This window comes from Pygocentrus nattereri, chromosome 9, assembly GCF_015220715.1.
Source record: "Pygocentrus nattereri isolate fPygNat1 chromosome 9, fPygNat1.pri, whole genome shotgun sequence".
Classification (NCBI taxonomy): domain Eukaryota; kingdom Metazoa; phylum Chordata; class Actinopteri; order Characiformes; family Serrasalmidae; genus Pygocentrus; species Pygocentrus nattereri.
In genome coordinates, this window is record NC_051219.1 from 36,155,414 (window position 1) to 36,173,741 (window position 18,328).

General features: G+C 41.6%; 1 protein-coding gene across 3 annotated transcripts in view; it reads right to left on the reverse strand.

Moving 5' to 3' along the window:
• Positions 1 to 18,328, reverse strand: part of rerea (arginine-glutamic acid dipeptide (RE) repeats a) — a 185,438-nt gene that overhangs the window by 71,845 nt on the left and 95,265 nt on the right. For all 3 annotated transcript variants that reach the window (XM_037541123.1, XM_017709345.2, XM_017709337.2), the window contains exon 3: positions 17,246 to 17,316. In XM_037541123.1, the coding sequence (XP_037397020.1) occupies positions 17,246 to 17,316 (71 nt within the window). The remainder of the gene's footprint in view (positions 1 to 17,245; positions 17,317 to 18,328) is intronic.

The window sequence follows — 18,328 nt, forward strand, 5'->3', positions numbered from 1 at the left end:
AAATAACTATTCAAGACTTTCTGCTGGTTATTTGACCTTATGAAATGTAGTATGTGATAAGTGACTACAATACTTCACCATTCAAAACTGACAACTGAGAATGCTACAATTATTATCAAGAAATTAAATTAGGTCAAAACTTAAGTTTAAATAAAATTATTCATCATTTTAGATTGCATAAGTCGATCTCGATCAGAATTATTCGTTCTTTAACATCGGTACTGGAATCACTGACAATGTTTATATCAAATAGGAATTGTATATTGGAAATGCAGAGGAAATATGAAGTCAGATATAGAGGAAAGTGTTTAAAGGGATGGGATATCAAAATCAGTGATGTCATATTATAAGCTAATACCTGGCTGTGTTATCAAACCACATACATCCATCCATTCACACACACACCCACACGCACACACACCCACCCACCCTCAAAAGATAACACAGCACGACATTTATCTTATCTGCATGACTGCATCTCTTCATAACCGAAGGAAAAAAATAAAGGAGACTCTGCCTGTCTCACTTAAGGCTCTGAGAGAAATCAATCATGTCTGAATTCATTAGAATTCCTTCCAGTGGGTTTCCCAGCTGTCTCCCTCTGTGTGTCTGAGTATGGTAAGGCTGGGGCTCATCTCCGTAGAGAGGGAGGGATAAATCACCATGGCGATGTCACCTGATGAAGGGCACTCAGTCAGGCCCCGCTCTCTGCGCCTCCATCTCCAGCAGTCAGCCTACTCATCCCCATCAATGCACTATTAATGAGAGTCTCCTTCAGTCAGCATCTCTCAGAGCACGTGGATGCACGCACACGCGCACACACACACACACACACACACACACACACACACACACAGAATTTCTGGGCTAATAGTGTAATGAGAAGGTGTTTTTACTTATTTAAACACAAGTTCACACTGTATTCTGTATATAAAGTGCTGTGTATACAAACCAGGTTAAAACCCTACAGATGGATCACCAAATATACATAGCCTCTATGCTAGCCTCTCTGGGCTAGACGTGATCTTGTAACAATGTTTGGGGACAAACATGAAAAACTATTGATTAAATATAGATGGGAATTTAGACATTTTAGGGTAGGGGAAAAAGCTGAGTTGCAGCACTGATCAGAAAAATCACAAACTGATATTCATCTATTGTTTAGCTCTAGCCAGACTTGTATTCTTGCTAAGAGGCTACATCTGGCACTGTTAGACTGCAACATATGATATTGACTGAAAAATGTATAATATTTTACAAAAACATTCACATACTTAGCAGTTAGTTTTCTCTGGAGCAACTTACAATGCAGTGATAACAGTCATCAAAGGACTGCTATAGGAGTGGCTGGCTGGAGAATTGAACCCCCTATTTTCTACATGCGAGTTGTTTGTGGCTGCCACTTTGCTATCAATTTGACAGAGTTTGAAAAGATGAGGAATGTCCAGTACTTGTCACCACACATGCATTAGTTATCAGTTATAATGATCATCTGTAATCCAAATATCAGACCGATAATAATTCCACATTAATCAGCAAATAACATTTTGCCACCAATATCTTGTACATCTTTCAAACGCACCTTATTCACCTGTGCTTTCGATCAGTTCCCTTCAACCTACTCATATCCAAATTTCATCTAGAATTGATATTGTGGCTGGCATTTCCTGACACGCAACCACCTGCCACGTAACTGGAAGGCATCGGAGCAGGCCAAAGAGGCCTTGAAGGCTTTCCTTCACCCACGCTACTCTTACCACTCTGTATTCAACACCAGTCACAAGTGCCACGGCTGTGTGTAGTGCAAATATTTCTGAGTGGCACCGCAGAAGGCAGAGAGCAATCGTGTCACGCTGACAGACACACTGGGGTCTCAATCAGTCTCAGCTACACACACAGTCTCACACACACACACACGTTGCAAGACAGACTCCATTTCACCTTCCAGGCAGAGCCGCACATTAAATCAGTCCATTTGACCTGCAGTGGAAGGCAGAAGTGTCTCCTTTCGTCAGTCCTGGACATGTGTGTCCACTGCATGAAGGAGATTATAAATGGAGCGCATCACCTACACTCCGAGCATGCCTACAGCTACTGATTTATCAAAGGCACCGGGCAGCTCCCGAGTCTTCTCAAAGAAAGCAACACAGGAGAAAAAGCAGAAATTGAAAGAAAGAAGGAAAGACAGAAAAAAAAAAAAAACACTATATGATAGTGAGTGCAGAAAATGATCTGTTCTACCCTCTCATTACTTTATCTTATAGCTATAAAGAGTTATTCCCCCACAAATGGCTGGGGCATTACTGCAATCTATAAATGGGATGTTATGTTCAATAGCCCAAGGTTAGCGTCTTGGCACTCGAGCACTCCATCGCCCTGCACATTGTTCTTTATGGGGCGCTGATGAATCTAGCCACGGCTCCACAGGCTAACTGTGTTTATGAATTCTGAGCCGAGTAGAAAGAGTGTGAGAGAGAGAGAGAGAGAGAGAGAGAGAGAGAGAGAGAGAGAGAGAGAGAAGACGAAAATAAATAAAACATTGTCCTTGATAAGAATCCCTATACTCTGCCTCCACTCCCTTCTGCTGGAACTAGCCCGTAATTGATTTGTGAATTAATTTCCTCAAACAACTGGATTTGCATGAAAACACGGCTAACGGTGCTCTAAAAAGTAGGTTTAGAGAAATCAATTAAGATTAGCGTGCTCAGTAATACTGTGGGACTGCTTTCTCGACGCCTGGCCTTACAAAGGGTGTCTCAGTGCAGAATGGGGCTCGCGGCACAAAAACCCAGCTGAATGCTCCCATACAGCGCCGACAAAGGCCGCGTTCAAGCAGGACGTAAGAAATCAAAACTGCCATGGCCTCTCTTCATGTGACAGACACGTCTTTCAATCGCGGTGGGTACATCTGCAGCACAACATGGCACAGTTTACGAGAGTTAACAGTCAATGAATAGATCAATTCAGCAGCATGTCAAAAATCAGTAGGGTCAGATCACTGATCTTTGAGAAGAAATGGGCTCCTCCCTCTTGCATAAGGATAGCATTTTTTGGCTGATTTGCAGATCCTTGGAAAAAGAGAACTGAAAATATAGTTAAGAGAAGGGCATGACGCTCCCTTGGCTGGTACATTAAGTCTGTCAAAGCCACAGTTTGAGGGAAGCACATCAGTAATATAGCCAGTTATAGCCCTGGTTTCTAATATAATGTATAAAGTTACAAACGTTAGAACATTTGCACAAGAACACCTAAAGCAGACAACCAAGATGTGGAGTAAGGTGATGAGTCTACATTTATAATTAGGATTATTTCTACAACTTCTAAGACCAAAGATTGCACCCCTGCAGAAGGCGAAGGATGGACAAAGTAAATACTGAACAATATTTTTTCCTAATGCTGAAAAATTAATGACATGTACTTAATGGGTGTTTTGTCTAGAAATTAAACGAAGACTGGTCATTTACTGATAATAGACCAATGTATAATACACAGATTTAAAAGCTTCAGCACGAACATAAATGAATAAAGTTTTGAGTTGAGCTATATATGCATACCTTTTAACATATACAAACAATATTTAACTACTTTGTGTGGGTGCAAACATGCATGTACTGACTGCTTAACAAGCCAATATATCACAAACAGACTTAAAGGCAATAGCAGCTTAATGTGGCCATTTCATGAGATACACTGAGCATAAACTGCTGTGTCATTTCAACAAAGCTCAAATACAGAGATAAATATGTAGTCAAAAATTATACTGTTTGTATATAAAATGTAAAATGAATGTATCTACTGAAGTGTGCGGGTGTGAATGTGTGATGGGTCTGATGTACGATAAACAGACTGAAACCTTCTGGCAACACTAACATGATAAAGCTTTGAGTTGAAATGAGCAGGAACAAAGTAATTTTTTTTTAATTGTCAAGTATAAGAAATAAATGTATAAAATGAAATTCATGAATTTGTGTATATGTGGACATATATTACTAACTGATAAATGATAAGCAGACTTAAATGCTTTGGCACCACAAAGTTAATACGGTCCGGCCAATAAATCTTCTTTGAGTTGACAGTAAAAGCAGAATGATCACTGGGGTAAAGAGAACACTGGGGTCAGAAGCGCAGACTCTTCCACTTTAGTACTGCTGCATAATGAGAGCTGACTGTGTGGGGGTGCCTTCACTGCTTTAACTCTGCAGCCCTGCACTGTGCCCTCTTTAAATCCACTGTGATTCGAGGCTGACACCACTGCAGCTCCCCCCAGCACTGCCATCCATCCGCACTGACGGGCAGCCAAACAGAGCACGCTCCAGTCAGCAGCAGCCACGCTCACGTATAGACCCTACCCGCTACCTCCCAGCACACCCAGCACCACGCCACGCCGGAATACGCCTGAAATCTGCGACTACAGACCTATAGGTAAAACAACAGCATAAAAAAGATGCTTAAATCAACCAACCATAAAACAAAATGTCAGGTGGAGTGCAAGCGCAGCCATTTGTTCCAACGCGCCCAACGGCTGCTAATAAATCATAAGCTACCATCTCTGTTATCAAAAGGAAATATAGCCTACAGGGAGAAAGGAGGGGAATGAGTTAAAAAAAAAAAAGTGTGAGTGAAGAGCAACACAGAGCTGGTGTTAGGCAGTGGCAATAAAACTGAAAATGACAATATTTTCCTTATTTCTCAGTATTTCTTTTTACAGATAACCAACTGACATTATTCAGCTATGAATCGTTAAGCGGCAAGCCTAGAATCCAGGACATGGCCCTTAAACCTGTCAATTATAAAACAGGTAGTTACAGTTCTCAAATCTAAGCCACATTAAAAGCATCTGTAAAATTCTAGCAAGCACACTTACAAGGACATACAATAACTAAATTCTGTATTACTGCAATGAGACATTGAAAAGGTTTTCCTCTTTGGACCACAGAATGCAGTACTGATAGGTGGAACAGACATTACAATGGGCATAATGTAAACAAACCAAGACTGAATTAACACATACACTGGGTCAGACTGCAGAAGTGTGTTCTTTTTGATCATGATTGCATCACATACAAAACAAAAAGTGCTTTTATCAGCAAGGAAGCAAGCTCAAACTCCAATCCTAATAATTAGCAAAAAAACTGACTTTGATTAGCTTTGATTATTGGTCGGACTGATGATCGGTTGGACCCAAATTTAAACAGCAGTGTTGAAAATACATGTTTATGATTATATAACCAAAAACTAAGACATCTTAAACCAGCCGAAATTTAAAATGAACATAAAATGTTACGACCCTAAACACCATTTCTAGCGTCAATTTTTCTGGCAGGCTTTCCTTTTCAAATTCAAACTTTTTTTTTTTTTAAACTATTAGCACAGTTTGTCAGTAATGGCTAAGCTAGAAGTGGACTTTTGAAGCACAAGTTCTTTGGTCAAAGAAACATGGTGGTTTGAGCTTATATGGTGTATTGTTTGCTGCTTCCCGACCAGAACTCCTAATCAGCACACCTTGGCAGTCTAGCTTTAATCAAACAATCATTGACACCCCTACTTGGTAAGCTGACATCAGACGATATTTAAGTGTAAACTAATAAGGTTAATGAATCCACACAATCCAAAAACACGTCTTACAAACCTGACAGTTTGTTCTGCTTGGCTGGTTAAGTTCTGTGCGGGTTCTGTTAAAATCCACATCAAAGGGAGCCTCAGAAGTACTTTAATCTTTTAATCAAATATGTGCCGTTTTCACATTGTTGAACAATACCGATAACAGTATATCGGCCAGCACTACAAAGAGCTGTTGAACTCACCCTCACATTTTTAAACTGCTTTACATCTCTTCTCTTGTGACCGGACCGCCTCCCTCACAGCTTTGGGGGGTTCCAGGGGAGTTAATTTGCAACATGTGTTCTTTAATGGAGAAAGCCGCCCAATGTAGGTGTGTGAACGCTATACAACTGTAAATCTCCACTTCCACAACTCCCTCTCTCTCTCGCTCTCTCTTTTTTTTTTATTGGCATGTCACACTTTGGACAAGCTGGAAATTACACTGGCCGAGTGAGAAGCAGCAGCGAGACTCTCTGGCAAAAGGGAGAAAAAGAGACAGATGAAAAAGAAGCCGTGTAAGGTGTCATGACTCCAGGAGGGGAGTAAGAACTGCTAGTCAGTGTCAGGAGAGGAGGATCCAATTACACACAAGCTGGGCCAAGCCGATGCGTTTTGAAAAGAAGAAGAAGAAGAAAAAACAGACGGGTTCAATAAATAGTACAGGCTGCGCCAACATAACACGAGGAATCCTGCTAATGACTGCGTACTGAATTACTCGGAAACAAGAGCGGGTGATGGCAGAGGGGAACATTTTTAGTTAACAAGAACAAACGAGTTGAGAGCACAAACAGAACACAAACGCTACCAGCTGCAATTTCAAAATCGGCATCCCTTTCAATTTGATTTAGAGGCTTTGTTAGTGCCCGCCGCCATTTTATTGTGATGAGGTAACTTAGCAGTTGTAATTAAAATACTGGAGATGATGGCAGGCTGATGGCTTTTTTTTATTACAGTCTGGTAATAAAAGAGCAAATATTACCTTCCTGGTTGTATCTGTTACATGACTGTATTTATGCCTGCTCACATCAAAGCAGACAAAAAGATAGAGAAGTCTGCCTTTCCTTTTAAAGATGAAACAGTCAAGTTGAATGCCACGGCTCACTGTTCTCCGCTTCAGATGCAAGTGAAGACATCAGAGGAGGCAATTTGCCTGTGATGTGCCAAAAACTGCCACCATGGCACTGCCGCACGATCCAATAGCCCAAGACAAGGGGCTGAAATTAACAGCACCAAATGACTTCGTAGTTAATGCATGGGGAGGACGGAGAGAAAAAACCCACACCTGACAAATATCTGGGTCGCCACAAGCAAAAGGGGCTGGGGAAGGTAAAGCCAGGATAATGAAAACGCAGTGAGAACGGCTCTGTTTAATAATTTAGTCTCGCCGTCAAGGAGCCACTATTGATTGTGCTTTCAGGAGTCTTATGAAAATGTTATCTCCAGCCTTACAGCCCCCAGCGCCACCAGCCCTGTTCCATCTGGCAATGTAATCACCAGCCAGCACTCCCCTACCCTGCCGCTGACCTCACACACCTCCATTTTGATTTGGCTCCTTGTTCTTCTCCACTTCTGGCCCCCTATCCCCCTTGTTCTGTGCCGTCCCTCAGCCATACAGCGGCATCATGTAACAGCATTTATCCAACTGACTACAACAGAGCTGTGGGAGGAAAAGAAAGGAGGAGGAGGCGTAATCCCAGGCAAACAAACAAGGAAAAGCTAAAAGAGAGCACTCTTGATTTATGGTTGATTGTGCTGTATTACAGACCTGATTTTTATCAGACTACACTGCTATTTCAGCCTTGTGATTTGACCTGTTTTACTTATTCATTGCCGTACCCATGTGTACAATCAAATCTAAATGCCTCCAGTTCGGAGATGCAGCCTAGCACTCTGGGGGAAATGTATGTCTTTAAAAATGCACCAAGAGGCAAACTGATACAAACCCCGCTCTCCTCTCGGCTTTGGAAAAATGCCCGCTCCAAAGCAGCTGCTGCAGGAGCTGGGCGGACTGCACGCTGCTAAGCACCTAATGTCATTACCACCAGCGGCATTAATGCTTCCTTCAGTGGAATTTCAAGTGTACATTAATAAAAGCGGTCATTAAGTCCGCATTTCACAGCAGATTTACTCTCAACACTGAAACCAGCGCTTACAGGGCTTTGGAGTCAGATTTTAACAAATAAACTGTAGCAATAAATAACCAGAAAGAGCCTTCTTAAGAAGCTAATTCAATGAATACCTAATTCATAGCGAAACAATGTCTTCTAAGGAGTCAATACTGGCTACCTACATTATCATTTAGGAAATAACCCACAGAATGCTCATGATGGCAGTTTAGAAGGCTGAGCTTTTGTACTTCAGTTGTTTAATTTAGCATTGCATGTCATTTCAGACTGCTTGAGTACCACAGTCTCCTTCTTCTCAGGGGTAAGCACCAAGTTTATTCTATGGAAAGTTAGTATTCCTGCTGTGTTTTCAAACAGGCTACATTGCAGACAGAGGTCAAGTAGGTGTACTTCAATCTCTGGCTCCCTCACACTCACACACACACCCACACAGGTCTAACACAAGCATTCCAGCTAGTTTGCCACTGCAGGCAGTCTTTCAGCACGACCAAAGAGGCACACAATAACTGCACAGCACACCTAGGAACCGCTGGTGAGCAATGCATCTTTACATATTTATACATGCAAATCTGCAGGCTCATTTCCACAGGCTGAGTGGTCAGAGGAATATGGGGAGTGGGATAAGGGGGAGGGAGGGAGGGAGAGTGAGAGAATATATGACACCTCCCCTGTCCACACAGTCCTTAATGACTGTAAGCTGGGCCCTGTTGTAAAGGTGGCAGAAGCTCACACTGTGCTCAATAAATATTAACAAGAAGTGCGTCTGATTGTGCTGCTCATTGATCCATAATTGCATTTCAAAACGCTGGAACGCAAAGAGAGGGAAGGAAAAAGGGAGGGAAGAGAGAGAAAGATGTATTCATTGAAATAAAAAGTGATGTTACATCTGTTTAAGTATTTCCAAATCCCTCCTCATGGCAGTCTGGTGTTATTTGTAGTAATCAACCTGGTTTGATTCATTTGGAACAGAATTTAAGAAAATCATGTGAGGGCTGGGGGCATTAAAGAGACATCTGGAATCAAACTGTTCCTCAGACTCACTCACAAGATATCATCTACATTTTCTGTGTGTATGTGTGTGTTTGCGTGTGTGTATGTACACTTATTACCAAAATAGATTACATCACAATGTCGCAATATGCTTTACTGCGTATATCAAAGATACTGCAAGTACTTTAACACTTTCCAACTGCTTATTCAGTCAAATTGGATTTACTGTAACTGTAAAGTTGCCTTTTTTTCAAAATGTGAGGTTTTATTTGGAGGAGTTGGACACATACAGGAAAAAACAGACAGAATGAGGATGGAGAGAAAGGAAAAGAAAGATGAGACAGACAGGAAAAAAAAAAAAGAAAAAGAAAGAAAGAATGAATGACAGAAAGAAAGCGTGAGCAAGTCAGTGGCCAGTGGACTGATGACCACTCAGCCCACATGTCAGTCAGGCCAGGGTGAATGAGGATTGAATCACAGCCACAGACTGGGTTTAATAGAGACACTGGCTATTCAATAACATTTTAATGTTCGCTATTTCACTCGGCCATGACTGACGACATCACGGAGCCTTTGATTAATTTTTTCCTGTTTATGTAAACTGGAAAAGCTGACAGTGGGGAGGTGCATGCTTTAACATCGTATGGAGGGAATTATCAACACTGATGCACAAGGCTCTGTGCCCATCAACAACAACAGGCAAAGCATGCTGGAGTGAAGCGTGATTACAATGTGCATGTGTGTGTTTTGGGGAGTGACAGGCACACCATTCAACATAAACCTACGTTTCACTTTTGTTTCATTGGCGCATTTATGCACATATATTTGCATCTTTATGAAAGCTTTTTAATTAAGGCTTTGGATCATTAGCTTTTTTTCAGAGCTCTGAGATAAGCACCAAAACCATCAGGAGAGAATTGCATTGGAGTACATTTGCATCTCATGCATGCAGGGTCTCAGTACTTCAGTGCCTCTAGAAAAGCTCCTGGAATGTTTTTTTAAATCATCTACGATATCCTCACTAACAATAATCAATATGCTGTGTTAATTACCGTTTGGCTGGAGCTAGGGTCAGTATGAGGCCAGCTCAGATTCTTGTGTCCTTGCCATCCACTGCGCTGAGCTATTGTTTCCAGTGAATCATTAAGCTGACTGCATTCGGCTTAGCTCCATTACCAAACACAGAGAGGGAAGACAAGACGAACCCCACTAACCTTTAGCAGCAGAAAACACTCATAATGCTGCAGTTACGTAAACAGTGAGTGAGACTAAGACACATTTAAATAAAGACGATTGACTAAGAGTTCATCTGCAACAATATCACACACCCCTCCCCCATCTCTAGCGTCATGCTTCAGTAAAAATCGTGAATCCTTGCAGATAATTGTATTGTACATCGCATCTAATTAAATGCCCATAAGCACCGAAATACCATGAAGACCAGGGTGTTTTTCCCCCTGGCAGCAACCCCTGCCCAGAGGAAAAGCAGCAATCACTCCATTAGAGGCTATGCCACGCAGCAGCTGAGCTGGCCAATATCAGCAAATTAGTTTAGCCACGGGGCTGGGGGAGGGGGTGCACACACATATGCACAAGCACCTCAACAACAACAGTGTCAGTCATCAGGCATTTACAGACAGCACAAATTAGAGCAATGTGAGAGAGATAGAGATTGGGGGGTGAGCGAGAGAGAAAAGGTAAAATGAAAGAGAAAAAAAGAACGACGGGGAGAAGAGAAAGACGCATGGAGAGCAAGGAGACAGAGAAGACAGAGAGTAAGGAGAAAGAGAGGGGAAAATTGTATATGGATAAAGACAGAAAAAAGAAAAAGAAAGAAAGAAGTGGAGAATAAAGGAGCACAGTAGAAGACAGAAGGACAGTACAATGGAAAGAGGGAGAGAGAGGGTAAGGAGGGGCAGAGAGACAGTTAAAAAAGGGAGATGAGAGGAGTAAAATTGAAAATGAAGAAAAAGAAAGAAAGAAAGAAAGGAGAACAAAGGCAGGAGAAAAAAGAAAGGGAAAACGTAAGACAGTAAAGAGAGGAAATGGAGAAAGACAGATGTGTGAGAGACGGTTCAAATTAGGGATGAGAGGAGAAAGAAAAAAGAGCGAGAAGAGCGGGATGAGAGAGAAAACAGAGGACAAGGAAAGAAAAAAGGGGCGAGAGAAAAGAGAAGAGATGGATACAGTAGATGGAGATGAGAAGGTGTCTGTGTGAAGGTGCTGCTGATGATTGATTGGGTGCTGTAGTGCCTTTGTGCCTGAACCCTGCTGAGTGATCGGCCTGCCTCTCTCTCTCTTTCTCTCTGGTCTGACGGTGATGAGGGTGAAGCTGAAGGTTCTGCTCGAAGCCTATCGAGTGTCAGAGTGTCACACAGAGACTCTAAAGTTGGAGATAACACTGCACAGCATGTAGAACCTAACAGCTGTGTAACCACAGAGCCACACAAAGAGTGAACAGCTAAAACAGTGCACCAAATCTCATCACATTAATACTGCATGTCACTAAGACTCTGCACTAATGAGCTGAGGGCAAAGGAGTAAATACAGAGCGTCACTGCCCTCAGAATCAGTACATCAGCAGCAGAGGGGTTCACCAAACAGGAGACTGAGGGTATCAGTCCCCTAACAGATCACTCTCTCTCTCTCTCTCTCTCTCTCTCTCTCTCTCTCTCTCTCTCTCTATCTCTCTCTCTCTCTCTATCTCTCTCTCTCTCTCTCTCTCTCTCTCTCTATCTCTCTCTCTCTCTCTCTCTCTCTCTCTCTCTCTCTCTCTCTCTCTCTCTCTCTCTCTATCTATCTATCTATCTATCTATCTATCTATCTATCTATATATATATATATATATGAATGAGAGAGAGAGAGAGAGAGAGAGAGGGGAAAGACAAAGATTAGGAAAACAGTGAGGTACACAGGGAAAGAAAAGTAAAAAAAAAAATAGGAAGCACAGGGAGCGTAAAAGAAAAAAAGAGGGAGAGAGTAGCAGAGGAAAGGGAAAAAGAAGGCAAGAGACACTGAGGTGAGTGAAGGTGATAGAGAAAGACAGATTGTAGGGGAGAGTGAGTGAGAGAGATTGAAGGAAAGATCTGTTAACATTACCCAGATTTAACATAACCCTGCCACAGTGTGCAAACACAGCAGGGGCAGGGGCCGAGTGATTCACAGCTAAACTGGCCCCTCCTCAGGTTATCTACTTACACCGAGAGCACCAGTGCGCGTGTGTGTGAGCTCACACTAGAAAGGGGCACATAACAGCACCTCAAATTTTTTCCACCCCATTTTTCCCTCTGTAATCTCCTTTATTCTGTCTGTACCACAGAGCTGTTTACAAAAGCTGAGTGCAGCTCTGTCATCTGTGCCTTAATCGCTGTGGCACACGCACACACGAGCACACACACACGTAGACACGCGCACACACAGTGTGTGTTGCATACAGGGGGAGGAGAAACCTGTCTTTGTCTATGTATCTCGCAGCATAATCAGACTGCACGGTGGCTCATACGTAATATGAATACAATTGCAAAGGCAAGAAGCTGCTGAGTGAAAAGCGTGCCAATTAATGTCCAGCCTCAGACTAAGTGAAGGACAGGAAGGAGTGTGAGTGATTAACATAGGCGCAAGCTATTGATGCTAGTAACTATGTGTAACTAGAGATGGCACAACAGTGTTTTTTTTCCTGATCGATATTGAAACCTTGAGTTTCAGCTAATACCTACACAATATTTTACCTTTACAATCAAGCTTCAAAATGAGCTAAAAAAAAAAAAAAAAAAAAAATACAAATGTGCACTAGATCAGCAAAACCGGACTTTTGAGGTACAGAACAAGAACTAGAATTTGTTGGATTGTGAGAAGTAGAAAAGTTCGAAGTTCAACTTCGAAGCCTGATGTCTGGAGGTGTCTACCAAAATCTTTGAAAAACTGAGGAAGGTCTTCCAGTAAGAATGAAACCTGTAATAAATAAAGAGAGTGGACACACTAAATACTGAAAAATACTTCTTTTTTTTTTTTAAGTCCTTCACCAGAAAAATGAATAACTTGTACTAAATGGTCATTTTCACTGGAAATGACATAAATGAAGGGTGGTCTCTGACGTTTGTCCAGTATTGTACACTGGGCTAAACTTATTTTAGGATAAGATCTGCTTCACTCTTCTTTTTCTTTTTTGCACTCCGATATCCAATCCAGCATTTTCCATTGATATAATCTCAGGTGTGACAACACTCAAAATTCATGACAAAATGAGTATTAGTTTTAATAAGTAGAGTTTTCCTGTCATGATGAAAAAACTATTTAGCATTCATTCTACTCATTTCCAAAACAATATCATAGTTGAAAATAAAACACATACAATGTTCTCAAACGATTATTTGAAATGTTTTGGGTGGCATGCTCAGGGGTTTTCAGCTTTCATAGTTGCCTTTTTACTTTAAATTTTCTTGCAACAGTGGAAATCATTCCAATTTACATCAGTATGTCTGATCAAATCTTTTTACAGCATAAATTTGAATTGCATTCGAATCTCAGCACAAACAGTCATAAAACAAATGAATATTAATAATGTACACTGTAAGACCCCTACCGGTAATGCCCCCCACACAAAGCACGAGATGGGTCTCGTCCCTCTATATCAGGAGATTGATGGCAGCATCTAGCTTTTTTCCACACCGCTAATTGGACTCCCAGGTCATTAGATAAACACTGTTAGGTCACATTAGGATCTACTGGCTGGCCGAGAAAGCCATATTGATGTTGACTGCTGTTCAGACACAAGCAAAGCAGTGCTCTTTCCTCACTGCAAGCCACCAAGCCTGACCATTAAAGATGATGCTCTATAACTAACATAAAACTGAAGCTTCTGCATTTAAAAAGACATAAATATTACTGCTGATACAGAGTGTGATGGGTGGCTAATATGGGAGAAGAAAGCAGGCCCTGGGGAGCTGTAATCGTTACCCATATAATGAATCCATGTTAATAGTAGAGTGGAAAGAATGCTGTGTAAATCTGCAGCATTGGAACATGCCGACGTCCTCATTCTCCATTACAACCTTCTCCTGCTTGAAAAGAGCTCAGTTGCTCCTGGACGTGAATCAATTAAGAGCTAAAAGCACACTGAGAGGGAGAGAGTGAGCAAAACAGAAAAGTAAAGTATCGACTCTCTGGCTTTTTCTGTGGACAGAGGCTCACATCCTAATTAAGGGGACAGTGAGACAGCTTGGGGTCAAAGATCAGTGGCTACGCTGCTGAAGCCCTACCAATGGCAGCGGTGGCTTCATCATCACTACACAAGTTTCAGCGGCTTTGTTTACATGCAAAGATTTTTGCCAATCCGATTGAATACAATCGGATTACAGATTCAGACTGAGGTGTTTATATGCACTCTACTCAACAATCTGATGGAAAATCTTTGTTTACATGCTCACTACAAGTAATCCGATGCAACATGATGCGCATGCGTGGAGAAGCGCTTACAGTAAATGCCACCATGACAGCGAACATCACATGAGGTCCAAGTCAGAGTGAGATGAGTTTCCAGTTGATGCGCTTATGTTTTTAACTGCTTTAAACTGATATCAGACTCAGAAAAACTTACTTCACATGCACTTATAAAGGAAGCGGAGAGAAGACGACGTTGTGCTCTGAGACACATAAGCTGGACGTTTGTCTCACCGCCATCTTTTAAAGCTCAGAGCATAAACTTAGTCTCCTCAGCAGACCAGTTTCTGCTCTGCCATGTTGAACGTTATAAACCTTTTGCTATGATGCAACACGCATGCGCAGAACGTACTTACACGTTCCGATTGGAGTGTAATCGGATTCAGGCGTTATTTAGAGGTTAACCCGTTCAATCGGTTAGAAATTGTATTCCGAATGGCCTCAATTGGACTAGACTATTCCGATTGAGGTGTTTACGTGGACGTATTCTATATTTGTTTGAGCTATTAGTCAGATTATAAACGGATTGTTTGGTTGCATGTAAACGTGGCTAGCTTGACCTAACACACTGGTGTACAATCGGATCTAATCTGCAGAGAGATTGTGTGGCTGAAGGTATTCATTCAAACAAAGAAAGAGCACAGTTTATATGTTGTTTAGTCCATGCTCCACCCACATAGGCATCACTCATAGTAGCTCTTGAGAGACTTGACAAGCTTTATTTACCACTGACAAAAACTCCCTTCAACTTAATGAGAATCTGCGGCACACAACTCAAGTTCTCCTCCAACTATGGAAATCCAGAGTGTTGGTAATATAAAATTCGCTTGGATTTTCATCAAAATTGATCTGTCAAATGTACTTTTCAGATGTGATTAGCTAAAGCTAACATGGTGGCAAATATGTTGTTTATACCCTACCCTGATTTCAACTAGCTCCAACTCGGTAGCACAGCATTTCAAACTACACGTTACATTATATAGAGAAGCTAAACTCTAACCTGAATTCTTTGTTTCATTTTCTCAACATTCTGTAATGTGTGTCTAATTTAGCATCAGCTGCTATGAAAGAGCACATATCTAGGTGGAGCATTGACCTATCCAAGTCTTCAACTGATCAGTTACTATCCTGCTAGGTTAGGATGAGAACCTGCTATCCATTTGCATATAAGATGGGACACTACCGGCCTAATGGCAGCGCACATCACCTACAGAGAAGAGTCTGACGTTCATAAAGATTTCCATAAAGCTGGGAAAGTGCTGGCAGTGCATTTAATGGGCCAGACTGCACAGTGCAGGCACAGCTCCAATTCGCTTCTCAGACAACAATGCAGATGGGCCTCCATTAATTACATGCCGATATATGAAGGAGGAGAGTTGGTGGTGGTGGGGGGAAAAAAGAGCGAGAGAGACAGAAAGAGAGAAAAAGAGTGGCTTTCATAGATCTCCTGTTTTCTGTCCTGACATTCACCACCGTTGGACAAAGACCTCTTGATCTGTACTTAATCAAGGTGACGATTACCACAAAACACACGATACATTATTACTGGCAAGAGCAGATTCCTGCCGGCCTCAGCAACTCTTCCTGCCAATCCGATTAGAGGTTGATGCCCAGTCCCTCACACTCTCTCTCTCCCCGTCTCTCCCTTCTTCATCTGCCTGCCTCTCAGCCCCCACTACAGCTCCTTCACGCTCTTCCACCCTGCTCTCCATCATCACCTTAGTTGTTGTGTGCCATTAACAACGTCTCTCGGGGCCCCACTTTGCCACTGTACAGGACCAGCAGGCCAGCCAGGACCCTAAGGCAAAAAGGAGTCCTGCTGCGCACACCGAACCATCAGAACAGCCCTAATGTGCTTATTTGCCTGTGACACTGCGTTATCTCAGAAAAGTGCTAATCAAATCTAGCGCCAAGTTTTATGCAGCTTTGAGCCAAGAGCCAAGAGGGAGGGCTTTAAAAAAAAAAACAAAAAAAAAAAACAGGGAACCTGACTGTGGTAGCAGGGAAAAATAAATCATGAATTTCATTGCCCTAATAAACCAGATTGAATCTGAGGAGGTTTTGCTTTCCACTCAACATGCCCTTTGAAGATTCAGGCTTTTAAAGCAGCTGATTAACAATCTACATAAAACGTGTCAGCAAACCCCATTTGAGGAGAATGGGTTACAACCTGAAATGAGTGCAGCACAAGATTTGCTTCTGCATGCAGTTTTTTTTTTCCTTTAATTGATCAATTAAGGCTGGGGAAACCTACACTGGAGCTGCAGTGTAAACATTCTCTGGAAGTTGAAGGAGGCTTTGCCATTTATAATTGCTACAGATATCTAAATGTGTACATAGACAGACTGTCAGATAGTCGTTTATATAAAATAAATAAATAAATAAATAAAACACACACACACACACACACACGTAACTAAGTGACTGAAATTAGACATAAATCCCAAAAGTGCATTTTTCCCCCTCCCTGACTAATTATACTTACAAATCTGGTTTACTGGTCATACTGCACTAAATTTCTTTCAACAACACGAGAAAAAAAAGAAAGAAAAAAAAAAAAAAAAAAAAAAAAAAAAACTATTGAGTACTAAAATACAGAGCCAACACCCTAACCACATAATGACGCACTTCATCTGAAATAAATTACAAATAAAGGATAACATTAAAACAATGAAATTGGTTGTTAAAAATCAGCCATCCTCTGGTCCTATTACAAGGATAAAATTCAAAGCAGGCATGAAAATACATATCAGGTTTCTGAATCCAATCTGAGGCACTGAAACTGATTGCTTCTCTTGAGTACTGTAGAGAGCAACTTGCCATCTCTTACAACACATACGGATGCAAGCAATCATTTCACAATCCACATCAAAAGGCATTTGATGTAGCTTTCATACGACTTGAGTAAAAACAATGGCAGAGAGAGAGAGAGAGAGAGAGAGAGAGAGAGAGAGAGAGAGAGAGAGAGAGAGAGAGAGAGAGAGAGAGAGAGAGAGAGAGAGAGAGATATGAGTGTAAAGAAAGAAAGAAAGAAAGAAAGGGAAGGTGCGTTGCTCTGGCCAGCTGAAAGAAAGAACACCTCCACTCACCAGTTTAAAGTCCTGAATGCTACAGATGAAGTAGGGCGTGTTGGGCCGCCGGCTCTCTATGTACACACAATCTGTAGGAAAGAGAAAGAGAGGAGGAGAGAGAGGAAAAGACACAGAGAACAGGATGTTAGCTATATCATCTAGAAAATTCAATTCAAATTTCTTTGCATGCCCAAGTATGATGATGGTGGTCCACTCTGATGCCATCTGATCTAGGTTACATCTTTAGGGCCTGCAGTAATGAGCTTTTGGTGCAACACTATTTTATTTAAGGCCTTATTTCATAGAATAAACTTCAGCCAATCAAACAGCATCTAGGACACCAGGCAGACCAGCTTGGCATGGAGGAACCATCGCAGTCACCACACCATCACATTAGCTATCATGGTTGCTACAGTTAACGAATTCTGACAAAATCTGATTTGATGAAAGGGAAGGGAAGAAAATTACAAATAAAAATTTCTAAAGGAAGTGGCCACTTGGGCCTCAAGCTCAGCATTTTCAGTGACCAAAATGTGAAAGGCAACGTAAAAAGGCAATTAGTTGGTCTAGCCCTGGGCATTGAACTTCCAACAATGGATTGGTCACATATCAGCTTCACAGAATTCTGGTCCAGAGCCCTAAATACAAAAAAAGTGGCAGAAAAAAAACTCCCTAGGATCAAGAGGAAGAAACACAGAGGGGAACCAAGGAAAAGCCCACTCTCCTCTAGCCTGCACAAGACAAGAATGAGAGATATGACCGTCTTGAATTAAGAAATGAGTCTAAACATTAAACCGAGGCACTCAAAGCAAACAAACACCAGATTTACAAGAAAACCTAATATTAAAAAGACCATGAGAAAAAAAATTGGGGCAAATATACTGTCAGCTGTGAGAGCAACCTGACAGCCCATAGTCTCCATTACTTTATTTTTCCAAAAACTTAAAAACTCCTTAAATTATGTTTCACTTTGTAAATTTGAAGTGGAATGTGAGTAATAGGATTAAAGGGCTTTCGGGAGCAGGACAAGGCTGCCCTCTCCAGAACAAACATCAAGGGAGTCCAAGAGAGAAGGCCAGTATTGTTCCAATGCAATTATGC